We start from the raw sequence: 24785 nt of genomic DNA on the forward strand, positions 1-24785 counted from the left end.
ATGTGTCCCTGGAACCACCTCAGGGTGCATCTTTCACTCACCTGCGTGGATCCTGAACATCCATTCATCACTTTCCAGGTCAGGCTCGACGGCAGCCTCTCCACCTCTGCGCTCCAGTTTGTTGGCTTCCCTGAGGTGTCAAAAGAATGTGAAGCAATGGATTCCATGTGCCCTTACTTCCCTGACCCCGTCTACCTGCTCCAAACTCACATTTCCTGATCTTGATCAAGGTCCTCCATGTCCTGTAGACTTTCAGGGTAGTTAACGTCAAGGGAACATGTGGACAGCTGGAAGGAGACAAGTATGTTTCCTGAAACAGGCGTTAAGGAAAAGCCCTGTCCTGGGGGACATGGAGGCCAGAGTCAGACTTCCCTGGAGTCCTCCCTCCATTGACACTGGGACCCTGCCTGCCTGTCCCCAGCCCAGCTCCCTGTGTGGGCAGTCGGGTTGCTCAGCACCGTTTCATAGTGCAGTCCGGGGGTGAGGAGTGAGGGCAAGGCTGATGAAGGGAGAGGGGAGGGCTGCAGAGAGACTGGACCAGCATCCACAGTGCAAGGACATCCACTACCTGGATGCCACCAGGTCCTTCAGGATGCGAATCATCCATTGTGGTGAGGAGGGAATGTGGGAGAAGCAGGACCAGGGGCTTGTGAGCAAGAAAGCAAGAGAATCAGAAAAAAATAAAAGAGGAATCACTCACCCCTAGATCGCCGCTGCCAAGATAACTTTCAGACTCTGCCAGGTTGCCTTCCGTGTGCACCAGAGCAGAGAGAAGGAAAGGGGAGAGTTAGACTTGAGGTGAGGACTCGGATCCCTGCTGCTGGTTGGATGATGTAGGCCAACCTTGGACCCCATGTCTATACCCTATCCCAGGCCTAGATGGCTTCACCTCTGTAATGAGTGAGAGGATCTGAACTCTGGCTTCTTCTTCCAGCCCTCAGATTCCCATCACTGTGCCTAAGAAGTGGCACCTTGTTCCTCCATAGGTAGCCACGGGGTCGATGTATGGAACTCATTGTTTTCCATCCCTCGTGTTTCCCTTCCTCTATTTTGTCTCATAACTCTTGTCCATTTCCTTTGTCCTTGTCATCTTCTACCAATCACATTATTGTCTGATATGGGAGCTCTGGAGGCCAAGATAAAGACATACTGCCACCTGGGGCTGGCATTGTGGTGCGGCAGGTTCAAGCGCCACCTGTGGGGACCCCTCCATGGGATCACTGGTTGGTGTCCCTGCTCCTCCACTTCTGATCCAGTTCCCTGCTAATGTGCCTCAGAAAGCAGTGTACGATGTTTTGTGCTTGGGCCCTGCCAGCTATTTGGGAGAGTCTGATGGAGTTTTGGACTCCTGATTTGGCCTGGTCCAACCTGCTCATTGAGGTTCTATGGGGACTGAGCCAGTGGATAGAAGATTTCACTCTGTTTTTCCCTCTCTGTCTATAATTCTGCCTTTCAAGTAAGTAAATAAATCTTTAAAAAACATATTGCCATGCACAGCAATATATCTATAGATCCCTTCTTAGGTGGGAAACAAGTGTCATGGATGCTTGTTGGGCCTTGGGAAAGTAATGAGGACCAAACCCATATGTCTGGGGTAACCTCATGGAGTTTGGAAATATTGAATCATCACAAGAATCCCATGTTTCCTGATCCACTTGAAAAGATGACCCAAAGAGGAGAGGAAATTTAATTTGTTCAAATTCTGGTAGTCGGCCAAGGAGGCAACAGGGTGTCCACAGCAGGTGTATTCTTGGCCATATCCATAAATGGAACTTGCTAGGGTTTTCACTGAGCAGGGGGAGGACTGGGAAGTAGGACATTGGCAAACCTGAGAACAGGGAACGTGCTAGGCATGACTGGAGGGGGAACAGGCTGTGTTTGAAGCAGTGCATCTGAGGGGAACAGTGATGCCCAGTCCTGCTGCCCAGAGGCCCTCCACTGAGCCCAGTGCATTCCAGCCGATGAGGTCAGCAGCACCGTGTGTGTGTCCAGCCCAGGATCCCCTAACACACATCTTCTGGGCAGCCTGTACAGCTATGCAGTGTCTCCAGTAGCATCTGGATAATGGCCTGTCACACAGTCTACTCCAAACCCTAGACTTGGATGAGATGTGGAAGCCAAGATGAACCCAGAGTAATGCTTGGCCCTCACAACTCTAAGATGCTAGGGCCTCCCCAGTCAGCCCAGAGCAAGTATTCTTTAACTCAACTGACCCTGGGGGTGTGTGGGGGGGTGCTCTTCTTCCTTCTGCCCTGAGCTGAGGATGAAGCAAGGAGCCCTTACTGAGACACAATGGCAGCACCTTGCTCTTTGACCTTCAACCTTGTAAGAAAGAAATTTCTGTTCCTGATTAATTACAGAGTCTCAGGTATTACGTTGTGGCCAGAAATGGAAGAAGACAATGGTCAGTGCAAAACCCAGACATCTCTTGTGTTCAATTCAAAGGTAGTGCTGTCCTGTCACAATGCAGTGGATTTGATCTTTGCAATGGAAAAGCTGGGGGTGGTCGGTATTAAAGAAAATGTAAAGTTTTAAATAATAAAGCAAGAAGTGATAGTTAAAAATTTCTATTGCTCCAATCCCATGGGCATAAAACCTCTTCCTATTCTATAATTAATATTAAAAAGAACAAATCAGATGTCTACATACAATGTCTTTTTTCCTCCTGAGTTCCTATGTCCTCTCAGGAGTCCACAGCAGCAGATAACCCAAGCATTGCCCTAATTTGACCCTCTGGTCTTTGTGGGTGTTGCTCCTACCTGAAGAGACTTCATCCTCACTGTTATAGTCCGAAACGCTCTGCAAGACCCAATCTTGAGAGACACAAACACAGTAAGTGTTCACAGAGAGTCTTGCCCGTTCTGCCACTGCATTGCTCAGCATGACCCTGCCCCTTCTCTGTGCTCTCAGCCCCTTCCTGGGCTCTGTGGACCTGACCTTCAGGCAGACATTGACCACAGCTTCAAGCCTTCCAGGGAGGGAGAGGAGGTGACGGCACCACCTCTCAATGTCTCACTTTCCCTAGTGCACTGAAATACGGTGCCTCCAGCCTGCATCTGAAACCCCCCACTTTTTTATATACATATTCCTGTAACCATGCAGCAATACCTCTGTGATTATTTTTTATAGAGAACTGATAGTGGCTTCAGGGGAACATAACAAGGGTAATACACACAAACTGCCAAACTTGTACACTCAGAACTGTAATACATGGAAACCCACAGAGATAAAGCCCACCCTCATGCACAAGGCAGTGTCTTCCAGGGACCCCAGAAAATGATCATTACCCTTTATGAGGAAGTTAATTTCCCATCACCGCACTCCTAGTCCTCTGTCATAGCAGGAATTGGGGTCAGGTGGCCTTCCACACTAGAGCCCCCAAGATAGTCCCATCTGTGCTGTCATCTGGACTATTCATACTACAGGGAGTAAGTGATTCCCGAATACATACCACTTGCTGTTCGTATTGAGATCACCTGTAATTAGAAAATGGCACCATGAGGGTCTGAACACTCTGTGTCCCTTTGCACCATCTTTAATGCCCTTGGTGACACTGGGAAACCCCGTGTGAAAGAGTGGTCCTATGGAGGGAACCCAAAGACGTGAGCAGAACGATCACACTCAGGCCAGGAGACATGAGCTCTTCACGGGGGACGTGTCTCTCCAGTCCACTGTGGTTGGAAGTCACAATATTCCTTTCAAAAGAGGAGAAGTGCTGCAGAGAAAAGCTTGCTGTGGTCCAGTCCTGACAGTCATTTTGTCCCTGTGTCCTGCGTCAGCTCTCTGTTGGTATAAACTCTCCCTCTCAGTGGCCCTCACCGTGCACAGGGTGTATCATGGACCCTATCCATGTTCAGATTTTTCTTCTCTTCATCTGGTTGAGAAAGGAAGAAGCCAAGGAAGGAACATTTCTGTTTTAGAGGAAGGCGGGTGCCCTTACCTCAGTATACTCTGGAGTTTCTTTATCCTCCGTGTCACCAGGAAGCTCCTCCCATGCATCCTCCAGGGGCACTAAAAGGACATATGGTGACTGTCAGTACACTGGTGCATCAGGGAGCATTGGTGGACATGGGCATGGGGCAAGGGTTAAGGCCAAGGAGAAGAACGTGAAAGACCTGAGAAGCAGAGCCTTAAACATTCTAGTCAAGGCAGCTTCATTCATGGGAACTATTTGGGGTCAATACCACCACGGTTGCTGTATTTCAGTAAGAGTCCTGGGATGACTCCTGCATGTTTAGAAGCCAAATAAACAGCTACTGTCGTCTTGATGTTTCCCAAGGTCACTACTACTCAGGGATCAATATCTGCTTATTGTATTTGAATATGTCATCTCTCCTATGAGCTTCTGAACTTAATTAAAAGCAACCGTTAGTGGGAGAAGGACTCAGTTGTAGGCAAAGCAACATGTTCATTTATTGCCAATCCCTAGGTACCACACAAGTAAATAAAGAAGATGTAAAAATGGTGAAATTCCACCATTTAAAAATGAGCACCAGGCATTATGGTAAAACTTTTCTCCTGATCTTATTTTTTTATTACCATTAGAAATGGTATCTTTATGGATTATAGCATAAGAATTCATTGTATGCAGACAGTGTGTGATGATCAAATCATGTTGACTTTTCCAGCTCCCTAAATATATTTTAAACTGTTTTCATTAGTATTAAATACTTTTCACATATCTTGGGAGTATGTTTCATATCCAGCTAAGCCATGGAATTGTGACCTAACCATCAGACACATGTGGGGTGAGGATTGAATGAGCTCACTTACATAAAGTGTGGAGGGTGATCAGGTTCTTTTTTGTTTTTGTTTTTTGAGAATTGAACCTTGAGCTGTGCATTTGGGAACACTTTTTCTGTGGGAAATATGTACACATATACACATCCAAGCACTTTCAAAGACATACACGCTCACTCATAAAAACTCACCATACTGGGGCACAGAAACCCCCACCATCTAAATGACATAGCTATTTCCAGAGCCTGCCTTAGATGCCTGTAGCTATGTGCTAGTCTTTCTGGTTTTTGTTTTACCACACCCTCAATCTGTTTAATCCACCAGGAAGCTGGAATCAGGTTGGCTCTCCAGAAGAGAACCGGCAGGAAGGTCCCAGTGTCTCCTCCCTTCAGTTGTTCCTCAGCACCTGAGGCATTCTAGAATACGTACAGTGTCCACTGGATCCTGAGTCCACCTGCAGTCAGAGAAAGGAAGTCACTGAGAGGTCAGATACTGTTTGCACAGGTCTCTTCTCCTGGTGCTGACCTTGGGAAACTTGATGGGATACAGTGCATGAGGCAAATGCCCCAATTAAAGCACAGAGGATACTTGTGTGAAATACGTGAGCTTTTCACAGCCCATTTTACGTGTTCATTTTGGTTGGCAAATGCAACATTCATTTGTGAAAATGAAAACCTGGGGGTTGGCCTTGTGGCACACTGGGTTAGGCTGCCCCCTGTGAGGCAAGCATCCCATATCAGAGCACCAAATCAAGTCCAGGCTGCCCTGCTGCTGCCAGTTCCCTGCTCATGTACCTGGGAAGGCAGTGGAGGATGTCCCAAGTATTTGAGTCCCTTCCAACCAGTGGGAGACCCCCCCCCCAAGATGGAGTTTCAGGCTCCTGGCTTCCACATGGCCCAGCCCCAGCCATTATAGCCATTTGGGAAGGTAACCAGAGGATTTAAGATCTTTGTCTGTCTGTCTCTCTGTTATTCTGCCTTTCAAATAAAGAATAAATCTTTAAATCATAAAATATTTAAACTATGCAGAACTGCTCCTATGGAAAACGCCCAGCACCACATCACTTGTAATTGATTCTGTCCTTTTATGAGACCCTCTTGAGTCATGTCTCACTTTATAACAGACATGCCCTGGGCTTCCCCCACAAATAAACTGTGGAAGTCATCTTCAGTATAGGCGTTCAGATTTTCATATCTGAGAAAAACGTTGCCTGGGCCTGATGTTGTGACACAGTGAACGGAACTGCTGCCTGCAGTGCCAGCAGTCCATCCTGCAGTGCCAGTTTGCATCCTGGTTGCTCAGCTTCCAATACAATGCCATGCTGTTGTGCCTGGGGAGGCATGGAGAATGTCCCCTGTCACTCATGTGGGAGATCTGGATAGCGCACTGGACTCCTGGCTTTGGCCTGGACTAACTCTGGCCTTTGCAGGCATCTGGGGAGTAAACTACTAGATGGAAGATCTTTTGTTCTCTTCCCCTGTCTCTGTGCAACTCTGCCTTTCAAATAAATAAATAAATAAATAAATAAGACTAGTGATTGTATACCAGCAACATTTCTTTCTGTGACCAAAAACCCCAGTCATACCTTGCCAAGAGATGTGACTTCCTCCTCTGCTCTGTCTCTCGGAATCACTTCCACCAGGTCCTCAGGAGCAGCTAGGAGAACCACGGGGTAACTGTCAGGTGTTGTGGATGAGTTCGGCAGGGAGACTTGCTTGCTGTGGACATGGGCCTAGGCTAGGTGGGGGTAGTTGTGAGCAGTGAACAACGTCAAAAGTTCTGTGCTGCACTCAATAACAGAGCAAGAAAAAGACAAGCCAGTCCTGCACCCACAAGTAGCAGGAAGGCCACGTGATGTGAGCTTGGAACTGCACATGTGCTACTGCTGGGTCATCCTCCCTGGCAGATGAAAAATCCCAAGAAGAGGAGCAGGAAAGAAATGAGAAGGGAGTTTGGCTTTCTTACTACTAGCAACCAAATCATTATGAAATAGTCAATTTAGAAATAGGCGAATGCCATAGTGCACTGATTCCTTGATGATGTCCCATCATTGCTCCTGCCCAAAATGGGCGTGGAAATGCCCAAAATGTAGACCATAGAAATCCCTGCTTTTTTCTTGTTGTGTTCCAAGATCATTTACCTCCATGAATCTACATAAGCAGCTATTTCATTTGCCATCTTTCCTTTCAGGTATTTTTAAATTGCTGTGGGCAAGTAGACATTTATTATCTGAATCACTTGTAAGTGAAAATTTCAGTGGCATGAATTACTTGGCAGTGCTGTGTAAGCACCACCCCTGTGTGCCCCAACAATTGTCATCATACCCAATCTAAACTCTGCATCTATAAAGGAAGAACTTTACCTTCTCCTCCTTCCATCCCCAACTAATCTGTACTTCTAGTCCCTTTGAATTTGCCTAGTGTAGACATGTCATTGTATTAGAAACATACAGTGTTTGTGTTTCTGTGTCTATTGCAGTGTGTTGTTTTACCATGTCCATCCTTGGTGTGGTATAAAACTTTACTTCATTTTTATATATTAAAACTCTTCCATTGTGTTCATATACCACATTGTCATTACTCATCCGTTTGTTGATTGGCACAGCTCTGGCCATTGCAGCCATTTGGGGGTGTGAACCAACAGAAGGAAGACCTTTCTCTCTGTCTCTCCCTCTCACTCTCTGTAACTCTCTCAAAAAACGTAAAATAAAATCTTTATAAAAAAAGGCCAACTTAGATCTATCAAAAAAGTGAAGCAAGTGTGCAAGCTGCCACCCTGGAATTCCTGCCTGCAGCTGACAGGTGCAGAGAGCACAGCTGCAGTCAGCGTAGCTGAAGCAGCGCACATGCATGGGAGTGTGGATGGGCTCAGAGGCTGAGTGTGCACCTGCTGGAGAACAAACCCAGTGGGGTCCAGTCTCCAGGTCACCCCACTTCTGTATGTTTGTGCTCCACAGGTCCACCAGATTCTCATGGTGAAGGTCAGAGGAGAACCCCTGTGGGCCCAGGAGAGGGGGAAATACCCATTTGGAAATACTCAGGGGAAAGTGAGCACTGTGAAGTATTCCCAGGTGTTCTTCATAGCAAAGTCACATCCTCCAAGGACACCACCAGAACCTTATATGACTGGATAGGGGGCATCCAGACAACTCTAGTCCCCACTAGTTTTAGTAAAATAAATAGGGAGAATAGGAGGCTAGGGAAAGGTGAAAGAGGAAAGGTCAGGGACTCGGGTTGGCTTAAAAAGGGGTTGAAACAAGGGTTGATACAAAACTTTCCTTCCCCTACTCCTCACCACCAGTTAAACAGGGCCTCCATGAAATATTAGTGAATTAAAATGGAGACAGCAGTGAGACAGGTATAATTAGGAGTATGAAGGCAAATATAGAGGCCATTGGAAAAGTAACAGAACAGTGGGAATGGAGGCACAGAAGCCTCAGACTGCTATAATTACAGAAATATTCACACAAAGCTCATCTCTCATCCATAATGACACAAAGTCTCCCACAAAGTGGTGGACATTTCTCATAATGCTTTAGACACCCTTAAATGCTCCTGTTACACACTGGAATAATGCTACTGATCCCAGGTGCTTGCTAGTGTGCACTCTGCAAGGCAGGATGTGATGGCTCTTGTGGTTGGATTCCTACTAACCCTGTAGGAGGCCTGCACTGAGTTTCCAACTCCCAGTTTCAGCCAGGCCCAGCCTAGTTGAGGGCATTTTAGGAGTGATGCAGTGAATGGGAGACTCCCTTTATATCTCTCTTTCTGTCTCTGTGTGCATCTTTAAAACAAAAATAAAACCTGGAAAGGGAGTTAATGAAAGGTATGTTTTAGCAAAGGAAAAGAATAAAAGATTAATTTCATGTAGATATAAATCTAAATGTATTGATATCACATTGGCATAGGCAAAGACTTCATATTAAGACCCGGGAAGCACAGGCAATAAAGGCAAAAATAGACATATGAGATTACATCAAGCTAGGAAGCTTCTGCAGAGTAAAGAAACATTCAACAAACTGACACCATGGGCGAAAATGTTTACAAATGATACTTCTGATAAAGAATTACTATTTACAATATATGAAGAGCTCAAGAAGCTCAACAGCAACAAAACAAGCAATCCAGTTAAGAAATGAGAAAGGATACGACCAAGCATTTTTCAAAAGATGAATTACAGATGGTCCAAAGACACATGAAAAGATGCTCAGCATTGCTAGCTGTCAGTGCATTCAAATAAAAATCACAGTGAGATTTTACCTCCCCCCTGTTAGAATGGTTATCATCCAAAAATCAAAAAATAAAAAATGCTGTCAAGGACATGGGGAAAATAGTAGCCTAATACTTGGTGGGAAGGTAAACTAGTACAAGCATTGTGGAAGATAGTATGGCAATTTCTCAGAGATCTGAAAATGGATCTACCACAGGTCCCAGCCATTCTACTCCTGGAAATTTACCCAAAGGAATTGAAATCACTATATGAAAGAGTTGTGTGTATCCCTCTGTCGATAGCACTCAGCTCACAGTGGAGTCAACCCAGATGTCCATCAACTGATGATTGGATGAAGAAATTATGGTGTATATATACATGATGGAATGGTACTCAGACATAAAAAGAATGCAGTCCTGTCTTTCACAAAAATGTAGATGCAACTGCAGACCATTATGCTTAGTGAAATAAACCAGGCCCCAAAAGACAAATATCATGTTTCCCCAAATTTGTGGTAACATACAGAGTACAAAAAAGTAATGAATATGAGTGAAATTGACCTTTTGAGATTTGATTAGTGACCTTATTTGGGCATAGAGTCATTGGAGGATTAACCAGTTAATATGAATTCATATTAGAGGAGCAAGGACTTGTTCCCATAAGACTGGCATTTTTACAAGATGAGGAAACAGGTCCAAGATGGAAGGATGCCATGAAATGATGGGAGCAGATTCAGGTGCTTTGGTAGCCACCTAGGAGGCCCAGGATTTCCAGGAAACCAGCAGAAGCTAAGAAGGGACAGGAAAGATTAGTCCTGATGGGTTTCTGTGGGAGCGTGACTATGCATAAACCTAGATTTCTGACACCCAATCTCCAGACCTGTGGGAAAATAAAATATCATGTACTTCAAACTGACCACCAACCAGGCACTTGATTATGGCAGCCTAAGAAAATTATTATCCCTCAACTAACTATTTTGATTGGCGTGTAGAGACATTTCAGCCATGAGAGAAACACATTCTTCTCAGGTTCATATGAAGAAGTCTCCAAGGCAGATCAAAGTATGAGCTCTGTCACACAACTGCTCACTTAAAGTAATGTATGTCACACAGCTTGTGCCACTAGGCAACTATGGTAATACAATAGAGTTCAATCAATGAAGATTACTTGGCAAATTTTGCAAGAACTATGGAAGCTAAATAACATACTGTCCAAAACAAATGGGTCAAAGAAGACTGTATAGACATTTTAAACTATTTTGAACCAAGCAAATAAAAACCCCAAATTTGGGTAGCAATGAAGCAGTGCTCAGAAGGAAAATGGAGCCCTTGAGTGAAATACTTTCAAAAATGATGATGATCTAAAATCAAGGGATTCTTACAACCTAGAAAAGTAGGTTGTAAGTAGAAAAGCAATCTGATGTAAATTAGATAAAAAATGAAAAAATAGCAATTTTCTCAGAAATGGATGTAACAGGAAATAGGAAATGGACAGAGTAAAACAAAAAATCATGAATTAGTTTTTTGAAAAAATCCATAAGATTGTGAAGCCTCCACCTGTCTAAGCACAAGGCAAAAAGAGAAGAAACAATGTCTGCTACTGCAAATGAGAAGGGAATCCTCACCTTTCATGGCATGGACAGGAAAAGGAAAAGAAAAAAGTATTTTAAATACTGTATGCCCACAAGTAGGTTCAACGAAGCCTGAAATTCCTTCAGAGTCAGAAACTACCCAAACTAACCCATGGGCCTGAGCCTTTGAAGAGAACTTTACAGCTACAAAAGGTGAAAGAAGGTGTCAGGGCCATGTGGATTCATTGGTGAACTCCAGTCAGTTCTTACCAAGAAAAATGTCATCCCCATCCAAGCAAGGGGCCATAGTCCTAGGTGTTTACCCAATTAATTTAAAAAACTTTGTCCCCACAGAACCCTGCCACATGACTGTTTCTGGTGGCTTTCTTCCTGATTGCTTAAATTGGAAACTAGGACCAAGAACATTGGCCCATCTATCCAAGGGGGTATAACTCAGTGATGAAAATCATTGAGCAGTCAAGCCACAAAAAGGAGCAGAAGAATTCTTATGTATGTTACCAAATCTAATTCCAACTCTAGGAAATTGTGAAAAAGAATGACTAAACAGATATATTTTTTTGACAGGCAGAGTGGACAGTGAGCGAGAGAGACAGAGAGAAAGGTCTTCCTTTGCCGTTGGTTCACCCTCCAATGGCTGCCGCCGGTCGGTGCACCGCGCTGATCCGATGGCAGGAGCCAGGAGCCAGGTGCTTTTCCTGGTCTCCCATGGGGTGCAGGGCCCAAGAACTTGGGCCATCCTCCACTGCACTCCCAGGCCACAGCAGAGGGCTGCCCTGGAAGAGGGGCAACCGGGACAGAATCCGGTGCCCCGACCGGGACTAGAACCCGGTGTGCCGGCGCCGCTAGGCGGAGGATTAGCCTAGTGAGCTGCGGCACCGGCCGACTAAACAGATATTTAAAATGACCAGTTCTAGGGTCATGTTCTGGGGTCATTCAAGGGTTCTGGAAACATGGGTAAAGATGAATAACTCCTAGAACTGTGCCACCAGAACCAACCTTAGCACAGACTTGGGAGTTGAGTCAATGTTAACATTTCTTTATTGGTTCAGTCTCCATAACAAATGTACCCTACTAATGGAAGTGTCATCAGAAAAAGGGAAGTGGGAGTCCAGTATGAGAACCTTAGGAGCTATCTGTTCAGTTTTGCTATTTTATCTCCAGTTGTTAATATTGGTGTGAGATCTGGTGGCACTCTCTCAGTAAGATGTCCATTTCAGCCCATGTTGGACAATTGGCCAAACATCTGAACAGTAGCTTGAGATGTTACTACTAACAGTGACCCCAAGTTTAAGCTGTTATCATGTCTTCCCTCTGCACTGGTCACCCTGCTGATTGAGTTGACCAATTCTAATTTTGCAGCCATGGAATGAAAGACACAGATAGCATAGATTTTTAAGAGTTTTGTCTTAACTATGAGACCCTGAATAAAGTAGAATCCTGATTGTTGAATGAGCTTCATGAATGAATTTTCACAGTACCTTCAACTGATTCCTTTGTTGGGGGTATCCTGTTCTTTGGCAAGACAAAGATTTTTCTGACCTTCAGTGCAGAATGGACAGTCGATGTTCTTGACCTCCGACTTCCTTTTCGTCTAAAACTCTTTAGACAAGATCCTGGAACAGTATGACAATAGACAGCTGTTGACATCCCACCAGCAGAAGAGCACAGGGAAGTGTGCAGTTCCTCACTTTCATCCCAGTTTTCCCATTCAATAGTGCAGAGCCATCCTCTAAATCAGAGTTGTATGCTAGGCAGATCTTGCAGTGTGGTGAACATTTCCTACCCAACAGTTTGATAGGGTAGACAAAGACTTTTCTTAAGATGAGAGTACAGGGACTAGTGCTTGAAGGTTCAGACCCTAAAGGGAAGCTGCATGTACCTGGGAAAGTTGCACAGAGTCCCCTGACCCCCATCACCTGTCCTGGTTCCCTGTTATGAGATGTGGAGATACTGATATGGCCTGTGTTGTGTTTGAGCTCAAGAGATTAAAAAGAAGTGGATCTTTATCAAGTCCAGTGCTGCATAATTTTTAAAAGATTTTTTAATTGTTTATTTGATGGGTAGAGTTACAGAGAGAGAGAGAGAGAGAGACAGAGAGAGAGAGAGAGACAGAGGTCTTCCTTCCATTGGCTTACTCCCCAAATGGCCGCAACAGCCAGAGCTACACTGATCTGAAGCCAGGAGCCAGGTGCCTCCTCCTGGTCTCCCATGGGGGTGCAGGGGCCAAGCACTTGGACCATCCTCCACTGCCTTCCCGGGCCACAGCAGAGAGCTGGACTAGAAGAGGAGCAGCTGGGACTAGAACCTGGTGCCCATATGGGATGCTGGCTCTGCAGGCAGAGGATTAACCTAGTGCACCACGGTGCTGGCCCTGTGCTGCATAATTGTCTGAAATTCTTCAGTCTTCAAATGCCAGGAAGAATAAGCTGATCACTGGTTGTGACTGAATGCAGGGAGGATACGTGACCACAGAGGAGGACAGGATGGAAATTGCTCTCCCTTCTTCCATGCATAGAAAGTTTTACAGCTCATGGAGAATCTCTCATTCCCATGCTCCCCACACAGCCCCAAGCTATGGGCAGATCTGTGTCTGCTCCATGTTGATTTACTATTAAGCAAATTGAAAATTAGAGACTCTCAGTGAGTTGTCCACATTCTTATAACTGACAAATCATGGATCTGGGACAGTCTCACCATTGGTTCCCTGGGGGACAGAGGACCATGAATGTCTTTACTAGAACCCTGGACTAAGCACCCTCAGTGGCTTTCTGACATCTTCCAGGGCAGGATTTCCTCGGGAACAGTCTTGCTCAGGGCAAAGTTCTGGAGACAAGAGAAATCATGACTCAGATCGCTCCCTCCAGGTTTCTTTTCCTGGCTTAAAATAGGATTCTTTCCTCCAGGACACCCTCTCTGAGGGTCTGGAGAAACCCAAACTTACACCCATCCTGGCCCCACATATTCACACTGTCACTGGCTCAGCCTTCCCCATGGCCAGGTGACCCCACAGGGCCAGTGGTGTGTTTGGTTTTAAAACTGGCTCAAAACTCAGGACATTCCACAGCAACTGCCACGTGAGGGTGAGCCAACATCGACTTCTCGGCCATGGCCAACGCTGCATGAACACTGAACAGAAATTCACCCAAAGTGGGGCCATTCCATTGTTGTGGTGTTGGGGGATGGGGAATTTGGGAACAGATTGTTGAAGGGAGTTCGTGTGGTTCTCTCAGTACTGAATTGGTTAATACTGGGGAGAGTCATTAGAACACAAGCCCAACCGCTCTCCCTGTCTCTCTTCTGTCACTCTGCTTGCTCTTCTACTTTTCCACGATGATGGGACACAACATGGGACCCTTAAATGGGCACCTGATCTTTGACTCCTAGACTTGAGAATCCTGAACTTGGGTGTCTTCTTCCTTTATAATTTACCCTGTCTCAGATGTATGTTTTAATGCCACAGAAAACTTAATATCTGTCCTTCAGAGAAAGTGGCTGAGCAGTCTCAAATCCCTGTATGACAAAAGGCTGGCTGTACTAGGTCTGTGTGCATCTTCATGCCCATGACTTTTCTCACCAAAACCCAGTCCCTAGGAACTCTTCACCTTTCTCTAGACCCTGCAGGGACAGCATACACAGTTCTCTCTCCCATCGGTGAGGTTCATCCATGGCCAGGCTTGCCCCATCCAACCCGTGATGCTGCCTGAGGACCATCAGGCAGGCCCCCTTCTCTCAGTCTTCAGATGTCTGCCCCACTGACCAACGGCACTGTCCCTCCTCCCCATTTCCCTGTAACCCCCAAACAGCAGGGTTCATGTGTTTATCCACCCCACCCTGAAATCCCAGTTACTTTCCAATGTGACAAAAATATATCTGGGTTCAGACTGTTCTTACAGACTTGGTCTCAGATGGCGACCTCTACAGACAGAAGAGGCTGGCTTGAAAGTCCCTTTTTGTGTGATGTCTGTGTTGTGTTTGGTCTGAAATTTTCCTGGCTTGATGACAGTAGTGTAAGTTTCTTTCCTATCATCATTCTCTGGATAAGGTGTGAACAAACTTCGCATTGGAAATTATTTTTCTAAATTTAGGAAATATTTTGAAACAACAAACTTAACAGAAGCATCAAAAGTAGAAACTGAATAATACGATTACCAAATGTATTTATAAATCTGTAGACAGCATGGAATGGGGGAAATAACAGTCCATGAGGAGAGTGATTAAGCAGAAGGTAAGTGGCCGGTGGAGAAGCAGCATTGTGGAGGTCAGTGTGGCCTACCTGCTGGACAGCAGTTGAGATTTCCCATCGCGGACCACTCTGGATAGGACGATACGCACGTTCCCACCTCACTCAAGTTTGAACCTTTCAGCTCAAGAGAGTGACAGTTGGAATGGCAGGATGATGTCACTCACCTTGTTACCCTGGTGACAGGACACCATGGAATTCTCAAAGTGAGCCATGCCGCACTGTAGGTGATGCTGTACTGCTATCTACACACACATTTTTCAGTGTCCAAGCGTGGTCATTTTAGAGTCCAAGTTTTGTTTCCAAAACTGACTCCAAGACCCACACATTATCATCCCCTCCTTGTGAAGTAAGTAGAGTGACTTAAAAGGATCTGTTTCCAATATAGTTGATGGTAACAGTTTGAATGAGAGGCATGACCTAGCACTGTACAGCATCATGTCATCTGCAAACATGGATATTTGGTTTCCTCTTCTGTGACATTTGAAGCTCATTCTTTCTTTAATTCTTTTAGTGTTTTGGAATAATTTGCAAAGTATTGGAGTTGGTTCCTGTCTAAATAAATGTTCTGTAGAATTCAGTTGTGAAGACATCAGGTCCTGGACCTTTCTTTGACAGGAGACTTTAGGTACTGCTTCAATCGCATTGTTATGGTTTTCTATATCTTCTTGAAGTAATATTGGCAGATAGCATGCACCCAGGAATTCATCTATCTCTTCAAGGTTTTCTAAGTTGATAGCACAAAGTCATTCACAGGAGTTACTTGTAATTCTTTATGTTTCTGTGGTATCATTTTTCATCTCTAATTTTATTTATTTTAGGTTTTTTCTCATTTTCTTTGTTAGTTGGCTAAAGATTTACCTGTTTTGCTTATTTTTCAAAAACCATCTTTTCCTTTTTTTGATTTTAAGAGTTGTTAGTTTTGTTTGAGTTTCATTTGCTCTTCTCTGATTCTCTTGATTTCTCACCTCCTATTAATTTTGGGTATGGTTTTTCTTGCTTTTCCAAGTCTTTAACATGAATATTAGATAATTTATTTCCATTTTATAAGGTAAGCTTATTTTTTTAAAACTTTTATTTAGTAGATATAAATTTCCAAAGTACAGTTTATGGATTACAATGGCTTTCCCCCCCCCCATAACTTCCCACCCACCCACAACCCTCCCATCTCTCGCTTCCTCTCCCATTCAATTCACAACAAGATTCATTTTTGATTATCTTTATATACAGAAGATCAATTTAGTATATATTAAGTAAAGCTTTCATCAGTTTGCCCCCACACAGAACACAAATTGCCAATATTGTTTGAGCACTAGTCATATCATTAATTCACATTGAACTACACATTAAGGACAGAGATTCTACATGGGGAATAAGTGCACAGTGACTTCTGTTGTTGACTTAACAAATTGACACTCTTGTTTAAGGTGTCAGCAATCGCCCCAGGCTCTAGTCATGAGTTGCAAAGGCCATGGAAGCCCCCTGAGCTCACCAACTTTGCCCTTATTTCGACAAGGCCATAGTCAAAGTGGAAGTTTTCTCCTCCCTTCAGAGAAGGCCCTTCTTTGATGGCCTATTCTTTCCACTGGGATCTCACTTGCAGAGATCTTTCATTTAGTTTTTTTTTTTTTTTTTTGCCAGAGTGTCTTGGCTTTCCATGCCTAAACTACTCTCAAGAGCTCTTCAGCCAGATCCAAATGCGTTAAGGGCTGATTCTGAGGCCAGAGTGCTGTTTAGGACAACTGCCATTCTATGAGTCTGTTGTGTATCCCACTTCCCATGTTGGATCGTTCTCTCCCTTTTTTATTCTATCAGTTAGTATTAGCAGATGCTAGTCTTAGTTACATGGGCCCTTTGACTCTTAGACCTATCAGTGCAATCAATTGTGAACTGAAATAGATCACTTGGATGAGTGAGGTGGCATTGGTACATGCCACCTTGATGGGATTGTATTGGAATCCCCTGGCACATTTCTAACTCCACCACTTGGGGCAAGTCAGCTTAAACATGTCCCAAATTGTATATCCCCCTCCCTCTCTTATTCCCACTCTTATAATTAACAGAGATCACTTTTCAGTTAACTTTAAACACCTAAGAATAATCGTGTGTTAATTACATAGCTCAACCAATGGTATTAAGTATAACAAACAAAAATACTAAAAGGGATATAGCATTAAATTGTACATCAACAGTGATGATAAGGGCTGATCAAGTCACTGCTTCTCATAGTGTCCATTTCACTTCATCAGGTTTCCTTTTTGATGCTCAGTTAGTTGTCACCGATCAGGGAGAACATACGACATTTGTCCATTTGGGACTGGCTTATTTCACTCAGCATGATGTTTTCCAGGTGTCTCCATTTTGTTGCAAATGACCGGATTTCATTGTTTTTTTTTACTGCTGTATAGTATTCTATAGAGTACATGTCCCATAATTTCTTTATCCAGTCTACCGTTGCTGGGCATTTAGGTTAGTTCCAGGTCTTAGCTATTGTGAATTGAGCTGCAATAAACATTAAGGTGCAGAGCGCTTTTTTGTTTGCCAATTTCATTTCCTTTGGGTAAATTCCAAGGAGTGGGATGGCTGGGTTGAATGGTAGGGTTATATTCAGGCTTCTGAGGACTCTCCAAACTGACTTCCATAGTGGCTTTACCAGTTTGCATTCCCACCAACTGTGGGTTAGTGTCCCTTTTTCCCTACATCCTCGCCAGCATCTGTTGTTGGTAGATTTCTGAATGTGAGCCATTGCAACTGGGGTGAGGTGAAACCTCATTGTGGTTTTGATTTGCATTTCCCTGATTGCTAGTGATCCTGAACATTTTTTCATGTGTCTGTTGGCCCTTTGGATTTCCTCTTTTGAAAAACGTCTATTGAGGTCCTTGGCCCATACCCAGTTTGCTTAGAGTTTTCATCATGAAAGGGTGTTGTATTTTATCAAATGCTTTCTCTGCATTTATTGAGATAATCACATGGTTTTTCTTCTGCAGTCTATTAATGTGGTGTATCACATTGATTGATTTGCACACACTGAACCATCCCTGCATGCCAGGGATAAATCCCACTTGGTCTGGGTGGATGATCTTTCTGATGTGTTGTTGCATTCTATTGGTCAGTATTCAGTATTTTATTGAGAATTTTTGCATCTATGTTCATCAGGGATATTGGTCTGTAATTCTCTTTCAATGCTGCATCTTTCTCCGGCATAGGAATTAAGGTGATGGTGGCTTCACAGAAAGAAATTAGGAGGATCCCCCCTTTTTCGATTGTTCTGAATAGTTTGAGAAGAATTGGAGTTAGTTCTTCTTTAAATGTCTGATAGAATTCAGCAGTGAATCCATCTGGTCCTGGGCTTTTCTTTGTTGGGAGGGCATTTATTACTGTTTCAATTTCTGTCTCAGTTATGGGTCTGTTTAGGTTTTCTATGTCTTCCTGGTTCAATTTAGGTAGGTTGCATGTGTCCAGGAATCTATCCATTTCTGATAGATTTTCCTGTTTGCTGGCATACAGGTCCTTGTAGTAATTTCTGATGATTCTTTTTATTTCTGTGGTGTCTGTTGTTACGTTTCCTTTTTCATCTCTGATTTTATTGATTTGGGTCTTTTCTCTTCTTTTTTTAGTTAGTTGGGCCAATGGGGTGTCAATTTTGTTTATTTTTTCAAAAAACCAGCTCCTTGTTTGGCTTATTTTTTGTAATTTTTTTATTCAATCCTGTTTATTTCTTCTCTGACTTTAATTATTTCTCTTCTCCTACTAGATTTGGGTCTGGTTTGCTGCAGATTTTCTAGATCCTTGAGATGCATTGAAAGCTCATTTATTTGGTGCCTTTCCAATTTCTTGATGTAGGCACCTAGTACTATAAATTTTACTCTTAGCACTGCTTTTGCTATATCACATAAGTTTTGATATGTTGTGCTGTTGTCCTCATTTACTTCCAGAAAGTTTTTGATTTCTCTTTTGATTTCTTCTATGACCCAGTGTTCATTCAGTAGCATGTTGTTCAATCTCCATGTGTTTGCATATGCTCTATGGATTCCTGAGTTGCTAATTTCCACCTTCATTCCACTATGGTCTGAGAAACTGCATCGTATGATTCTAATTTTTTTGAATTTGTTGAGACTTGCTTTATGGCCTAGTATGTGGTTAATCCTAGAGAAGGTTCCATGCACTGCTGAGAAGAATGTAAATTCTTTTTGTGTAGGATGAAAAGTTCTGTAGATATCTGTTAGATCCATTTGGGCAATGGTGTCATTTAAATCTATTGTTTCCTTGTTGATCTTCTGTCTGGATGATCTGTCTTTTTCTGAGATTGGAGTATTGAAGTCCCCCAGTAGTATTGTATTGGAATCTAAGTCTCCCTTTAAGTCCCTTGGCATATCTTTTAAACAAACCGATGCCCTGTAATTAGGTGCATATACATTGATAATCGTTATATCTTCCTGTTGAATTGATCCCTTAATCATTACATAGTGCCCTTCTTTGTCTCTCTTAACAGTTTTTACATTAAAGTTTATTTTGTCTGATATTAAGATGGCTACGGCTGCTCTTTTTTCATTTCTGTTGGCATGGTATATCTTTTTCCAGCCTTTCACTTTCAGTTTACATGCATCTTTGTTGGAAAGATGTGTTTCTTGTAGCAGCAAATAGATGGGTTTTGTACCTTAACCCAGTCAGCCAATCTGTGCCTTTTAACTGGAGAGTTAAGACCATTAATGTTCAATGTGACTATTGATAAGTAGTAACTTTGCCCTGCCATTTCCCAAAGATATCTTCTAATGTATGCTTTGAACTTCCTGTGATCTTTTGCTGTGAGGTTTCCTTCGTTTACCTTCTTTCACATTGATGACCGTGTTTCTGTGTTTCTCTGTGTAGCACATCTTTAAGCATCTTTTGCAGGGCTGGACGAGTGGCGACAAATTCTTTCAATTTCTGTTTGCTATGAAAGGTCTTTATTTCACCTTCATTCACAAATGAGAGCTTTGTAGGATATAGTATTCTGGGCTGGCAGTTTTCCTCTCTTAGTACCTGGGCTATATTCACCATTCCCTCCTAGCTTGTAGGGTTTCTGATGAGAAGTCAGCTGTGAGTCTAATTGGAGATCCTCTGAGAGTAATCTGACATTTGTCTCTTGCACATTTTAGAATCTTTTCTTTATGTTTCACTGTGGTGAGTTTGATTACAACGTGTTGTGGTGAGGATCTCTTTTGGTCATGTTTACTAGGGGTTCTAAGAGCTTTCTGTACTAGGATGTCTCTGTCCTTCTCCAAACCCAGAAGTTCTCTTCTAGTATCTCACTAAAAAGGCCTTCTAATCCTTTCTCTCTCTCTCCATGCCTTCAGGAACTCCTAGAACCCGAATGTTGGGTTTTTTAATAGTATCCTGTAGATTCCCAACAATCTTTTTTAGATTTCTAATTTCCTCTTCTTTTCTTTTGTTTGACTGTATACTTTCCTGTGCTCTCTCTTCTAAGTCCGATATTCTCTCTTCTGTTTCACTGACTCTGTTTTTAAGGCTCTGTAATGCGTTTGTTATTTGATCTATTGAGTTCTTCATTTCATTTTGATTTCTCTTCACTATCACACTTTCCTGTTCTACTAGTTTCTGTGTTTCATTTTGATTCCTCCTTAAGATTTCATTTTCACAAGATTTTCTATCTTGTCCAGTAAGGATTTCTGTAGTTCAAGAATTTGTTTTTGAGAACTTCTAAATGTTCTTATCATAAATTTTTTTGTGATCTGTATCTTGCATTTCTTCTATCTCGTCATCTTCATAATCTTGGCTTGGGGTGTCTTGTTCATTTGGGGGCATCATAATGTCTTCCTTGATCTTGTTTCCTCGGTTTCTGTGTTTGTTGCTCGGCATTGTTGAGATATCCTTTGAATTCTTCTTCCCTCGCTGTGGTGTTTTTTTCATGTTATACTATGACTGTGTTAAGTGGACTTTCTGCTTTTGGAGGAGCCTTAGAGGCTTGAGGCTTGAGATGGGTGTGGCCAGAGAGCTTTGCTTGGTTCTTCAGGTTTAAGGGTGTGCTAAAGGTGACACACTGAGGTTAGGCGTGATAAATCTCTCTCTTTATTTATTTATATGTATTTTTTGATTCAGGAGGGAAGTAATTCTGCATAGGTGAGCAGAATTGAAGGTAGTCAGCTTCCGATATCTGTCTTCTGTGGGTATTTCATTCGTTTTTCCCTCCAGGACCACACAAAGTATCTGTCCTGCCCTCAGTATTGGCTCAAATTCTCCTGCAGTCTCCCACCGGGTTGCCAAGGTTACTGAATTGTAGCGTCTCTGGAGAGTACTCACGTGAACTCTGTGAGTTCTCTCGCCCACCGTCTCTTTTTTCACCGCCTCAGTTCATTAACTCCACCCTTTCACTAAGTCCTAACCTCCTGTTATTTCACCCCCCAGAGTCAGGTTTTTCTGTTTGACTGGGGCGGGCACAGCTCTCAGGTCTCACACAGCCCTGAGGTCACTAGTGCACCTTTTACATAAGTCCAAAATGGCTCCTGCTCTGTCTCCTGCTCGCCTTTGCAAGGCGGGTGGAGAGAGACTGTACTGGTCCCCCCCTTTTCTTTTTCCCTCTCTCTGTAGGTAGTCTGGTGAACTTTACCCAGTGGGGCTTCAAGCCAGTTTCCCTGCCTATGTCTCGGGGAGCTCACCTCCCCTTCCAGCGCAGATGCATAGGCTCCGCTGTTTGGCTTCCGTGGGTGTCCTTGCTCTCCCCGCAAGTCATCCATGTCACATCCACTAGATCCGGAAGAGTTTCCTCTGCAATTTTTTCTCCAAGCCTTTCCTGAGATTACCGTAATTCCACTTTTATTAACCTATCTTTTCCCGGACTATCAGTGCGCATCCTCTCTATTCCGCCATCTTGGCTCCCAGCTTATTGTTGTAAACCTTCCTCTGAATAGTGCATTGTCTGATCTCAAATTTTGATATGTTTTGTTGATATTCTCATTTGTTTCAAGAATTTTTATTTCTACTTTAATTTCTTCCATGATCCATTAGTCATTCAGTAGCATGTTGTTTAATTTCCACGTATTTGCAAATTTTCCATTGCTATAATTGATTTTTTAAAGATTTATTTATTTTTTTGAAAGTCAGAATTACACAGAGAGAGGCGAGGCAGAGAAAGAAAGAAAGAGAGAAAGAGAGAGAGAGTCTTCCATCCACTGGTTCACTTACCAATGAGCTGCAATGGCTGGAGCTATGCTGATTCAAAGTCAGGATCCAGGAGCCTCCTCCAGGTCTCCCACGTGGGTGCAGAGGCCCAAGGACTTGGGCCATCTTCTACTTTTTCCCAGGCTATAGCAGAGAGCTGGATTGGAAGTGGAGCAGCCAGGACTCGAACCAGCTCCCATATGGGATGCTGCCACTGCAGGTGGCGGCTTCACCCGCTACGCCACAGTGCCGGCCCATGTGATTGATTTCTGAATGTTTTCCTTTGTGATTTGAAAATATACATGACTTCAATTTATTTTTTTTGTTTACTGAGGCTTAATTTGTGGCCTCATCTGTGGTCTTTTTTTTATTTAATAAATGTAAATATACAAAGTGCAACTTTTGCATTGTTGTGGCTTTTTCCCCCATAACCTCCCTTCCACCCGCAGCCATCCCATCTCCCATTCCCCCTCCCATCACACTCTTCATCACGTTTCATTTTCAATTATCTTTATATACAGAAGTTCCACTTAGTATCTACCAAGCAAAGATTTCAACAGACTGCACCCACACAACCGCACAAGATATAGAGTAGTGTTCGACTAGTAGTTTTATCGTTAACTCTCATAGTAAAACATATTAAGGACAGAGATCCTACGTGGGGAGCATGTGCACAGTGACTCCCATTGTTGATTTAACAATTGACACCCTTATTTATGATTCAGTAATTACCCGAGGCTCTTGCCATGAGCTATCGAGGCTATGGAAGCCCCTTGAGTTCACCAACTCTGAACTTATTTAGTCAAGGCCATATCACAGTGGAGGTTCCTTCCTCCCTTCAGTGAAAGGTGCCTCCTTCTTTGATGGCCTGTTCTTTCTGCTGGGATCTTGTTCACCGAGATCTTTCATTCAGGTTGTTTTTGCTACAGTGTCTTGGCTTTCCATGCCTGTGAGACTCTCATGGGCCTTTTAGCCAGATCCAAATGCCCCAAGGGTTGATTCTGAGGCTGGAGTGCTGTTTAGGGCATTTGCTATTCTATGAGTCTGCTGTGTGTCCTGCTTCCCCCGTCGGATCACTCTCTCCCTTTTAATTCTATACTTCTTTTGCAGACACTGGTCTTTTTTGTGAAATCTCTTTGACACTTACCCTTTTTGATCAATTATGTACTTAAACTTATCACTTTAACAAGTGAGATGGCATTGGTACATGCCTCCTTGATAAGATTGAATTGGAATCCCCTGGCACATTTCTAGCTCCACCATTGGAGGTAAGTCCGAGTGAGCATGTGCCAACCTGTATATCTCCTCCCTCTCTTATTCCCACTCTTATATTTAACAGAGATCACTTTTCTGTTAATTTTAAATGCCTAAGAATAATTGTGTATTAATTACAGAGTTCAACCAATGGTATTAATAGAACAAAACAACAACAACAACAACAATACTAAAAGGAATAAAAGAGTAAGTTGTTCCTCAACAGTCAAGACAAGGGCTGATCATGTCACTGTTTCTCATAGTGTCCATTTCACTTCAATGGATTTCCTTTTAGGTGCTTGGTTAGTTGTCATCGATCAGGGAGAACATATATTTGTCCCTTTGGGATTGGCTTATTTCACTCAGCATGATGTTTTCCAGGTTCCTCCATTTTGTTGCAAATGACCGGATTTCATTGTTTTTTTACTGCTGTATAGTATTCTATAGAGTACATGTCCCATAATTTCTTTATCTAGTCATCTGTTGATGGGCATTTAGGTTGATTCCAGGTCTTAGCTATTGTGAATAGAGCTGCAATAAACACTGAGGTGCAGACAGCTCTTTTTTTCCCATTTAATTCCCTTTGGGTAAATTCCAAGGAGTGGGATGGCTGGGTCATGTGGGTGGGCTATATTCAGGCTTCTGAGGACTCTCCAAACTGACTTCCATAGTGGCTTTACCAGTTTGCTTTCCCACCAACAGTGGGTTAGTGTCCCTTTTTCCCCACATCCTCACCATCATCTGTTGTTAGTTGATTTCTGTATGTAAGCCATTGTAACTGGGGTGAGGTGAAACCTCATTGTGGTTTTGATTTGCATTTCCCTGATGGCTAGGAATCCTGAGCATTTTTTCATGTGTCTGTTGGCCATTTGGATGTCCTCTTTTTATTTTTTTATTTTAATTTTTCTGAGAGGCAGAATTAGACAGTGAGAGAGAGAGAGAGACAGAGAGATAGGTCTTTTTTTTCCCACTGGTTCACCTCCCAAGTAGCTGCTACGGCTGGTGTGCTATGGCCGGCATGCTGCGCCAATCCAAAGCCAGGAGCCAGGTGCTTCCTCCTGGTCTCCCATGTGGGTTCAGGGCCCAAGGACCTGGGCCATCCTCCACTGCACTCCTGGGCTACAGCAGAGAGCTGGACTGGAAGAGGAGCAACCGGGACAGAATCCAGCACCCCAACTGGGACTAGAACCTGGGGTGCTGGCGCCACAGGAGGAGGATTAGCCTAATGAGCTGTGGCACTGGCCTGGATTTCCTCTTTTGACAAATGTCTGTTAAGGTCCTTGGCCCATCTTTTTATTGGGTTGTTTGTTTTGTTGCTGTGGAGTTTCTTGATCATTTTATAGATTCTAGATTCTATTTGTTAATCCTTTATCAGTTGTGTAGTTTGCTAATAACATCTCCAATTCTGTTGATTGCCTCTTCACTTTCCTGTTTCTTTTGCTGTAAAGAAACTTTTCAATTTGAGGAAATCCCATTTGATTATTTTAGCTTTGATTACCCGTGCCTCTGGGGTCTTCTCCAGGAATTCTTTGCCTTTTCCAAGTCTTGAAGGGTTTCCCCTATGCTCTTAATTAATTTCATGGTGTTGCGGTG

At 43.4% G+C, this 24785-nt stretch overlaps 2 protein-coding genes across 55 annotated transcripts in view; one reads left to right on the plus strand and one right to left on the minus strand.

Moving 5' to 3' along the window:
* Positions 1-24785, plus strand: part of LOC103347106 (uncharacterized) — a 619502-nt gene that overhangs the window by 475593 nt on the left and 119124 nt on the right. For 3 of the 45 annotated variants that reach the window (XR_011383701.1, XR_011383698.1, XR_011383697.1), the window contains one exon: positions 79-20874. The exons of 41 other annotated variants lie outside the window; for them this stretch is intronic. The gene's annotated coding sequence lies outside the window, so the exon portion shown is untranslated. Of the gene's footprint in view, positions 1-78; positions 20875-24785 lie in introns of those variants that run through there. One more of the 45 variants, XR_011383699.1, reaches the window with a different exon arrangement.
* LOC127489621 (uncharacterized) overlaps positions 1-24785 on the minus strand; it is a 265586-nt gene that overhangs the window by 127036 nt on the left and 113765 nt on the right. For 5 of the 10 annotated variants that reach the window (XM_070061508.1, XM_070061509.1, XM_070061507.1 and 2 more), the window contains 3 exons: positions 701-747; positions 211-287; positions 42-130 (listed from right to left, as the gene is read on the minus strand). In XM_070061508.1, the coding sequence (XP_069917609.1) occupies positions 42-130; positions 211-287; positions 701-747 (213 nt within the window). Of the gene's footprint in view, positions 1-41; positions 131-210; positions 288-700; positions 748-2759; positions 5195-6325; positions 6397-12018; positions 12615-14813; positions 15005-24785 lie in introns of those variants that run through there. The other 5 variants (XM_070061514.1, XM_070061510.1, XM_070061511.1 and 2 more) reach the window with 5 other exon arrangements.

Source organism: Oryctolagus cuniculus, chromosome 17 (genome assembly GCF_964237555.1).
Source record: "Oryctolagus cuniculus chromosome 17, mOryCun1.1, whole genome shotgun sequence".
Classification (NCBI taxonomy): domain Eukaryota; kingdom Metazoa; phylum Chordata; class Mammalia; order Lagomorpha; family Leporidae; genus Oryctolagus; species Oryctolagus cuniculus.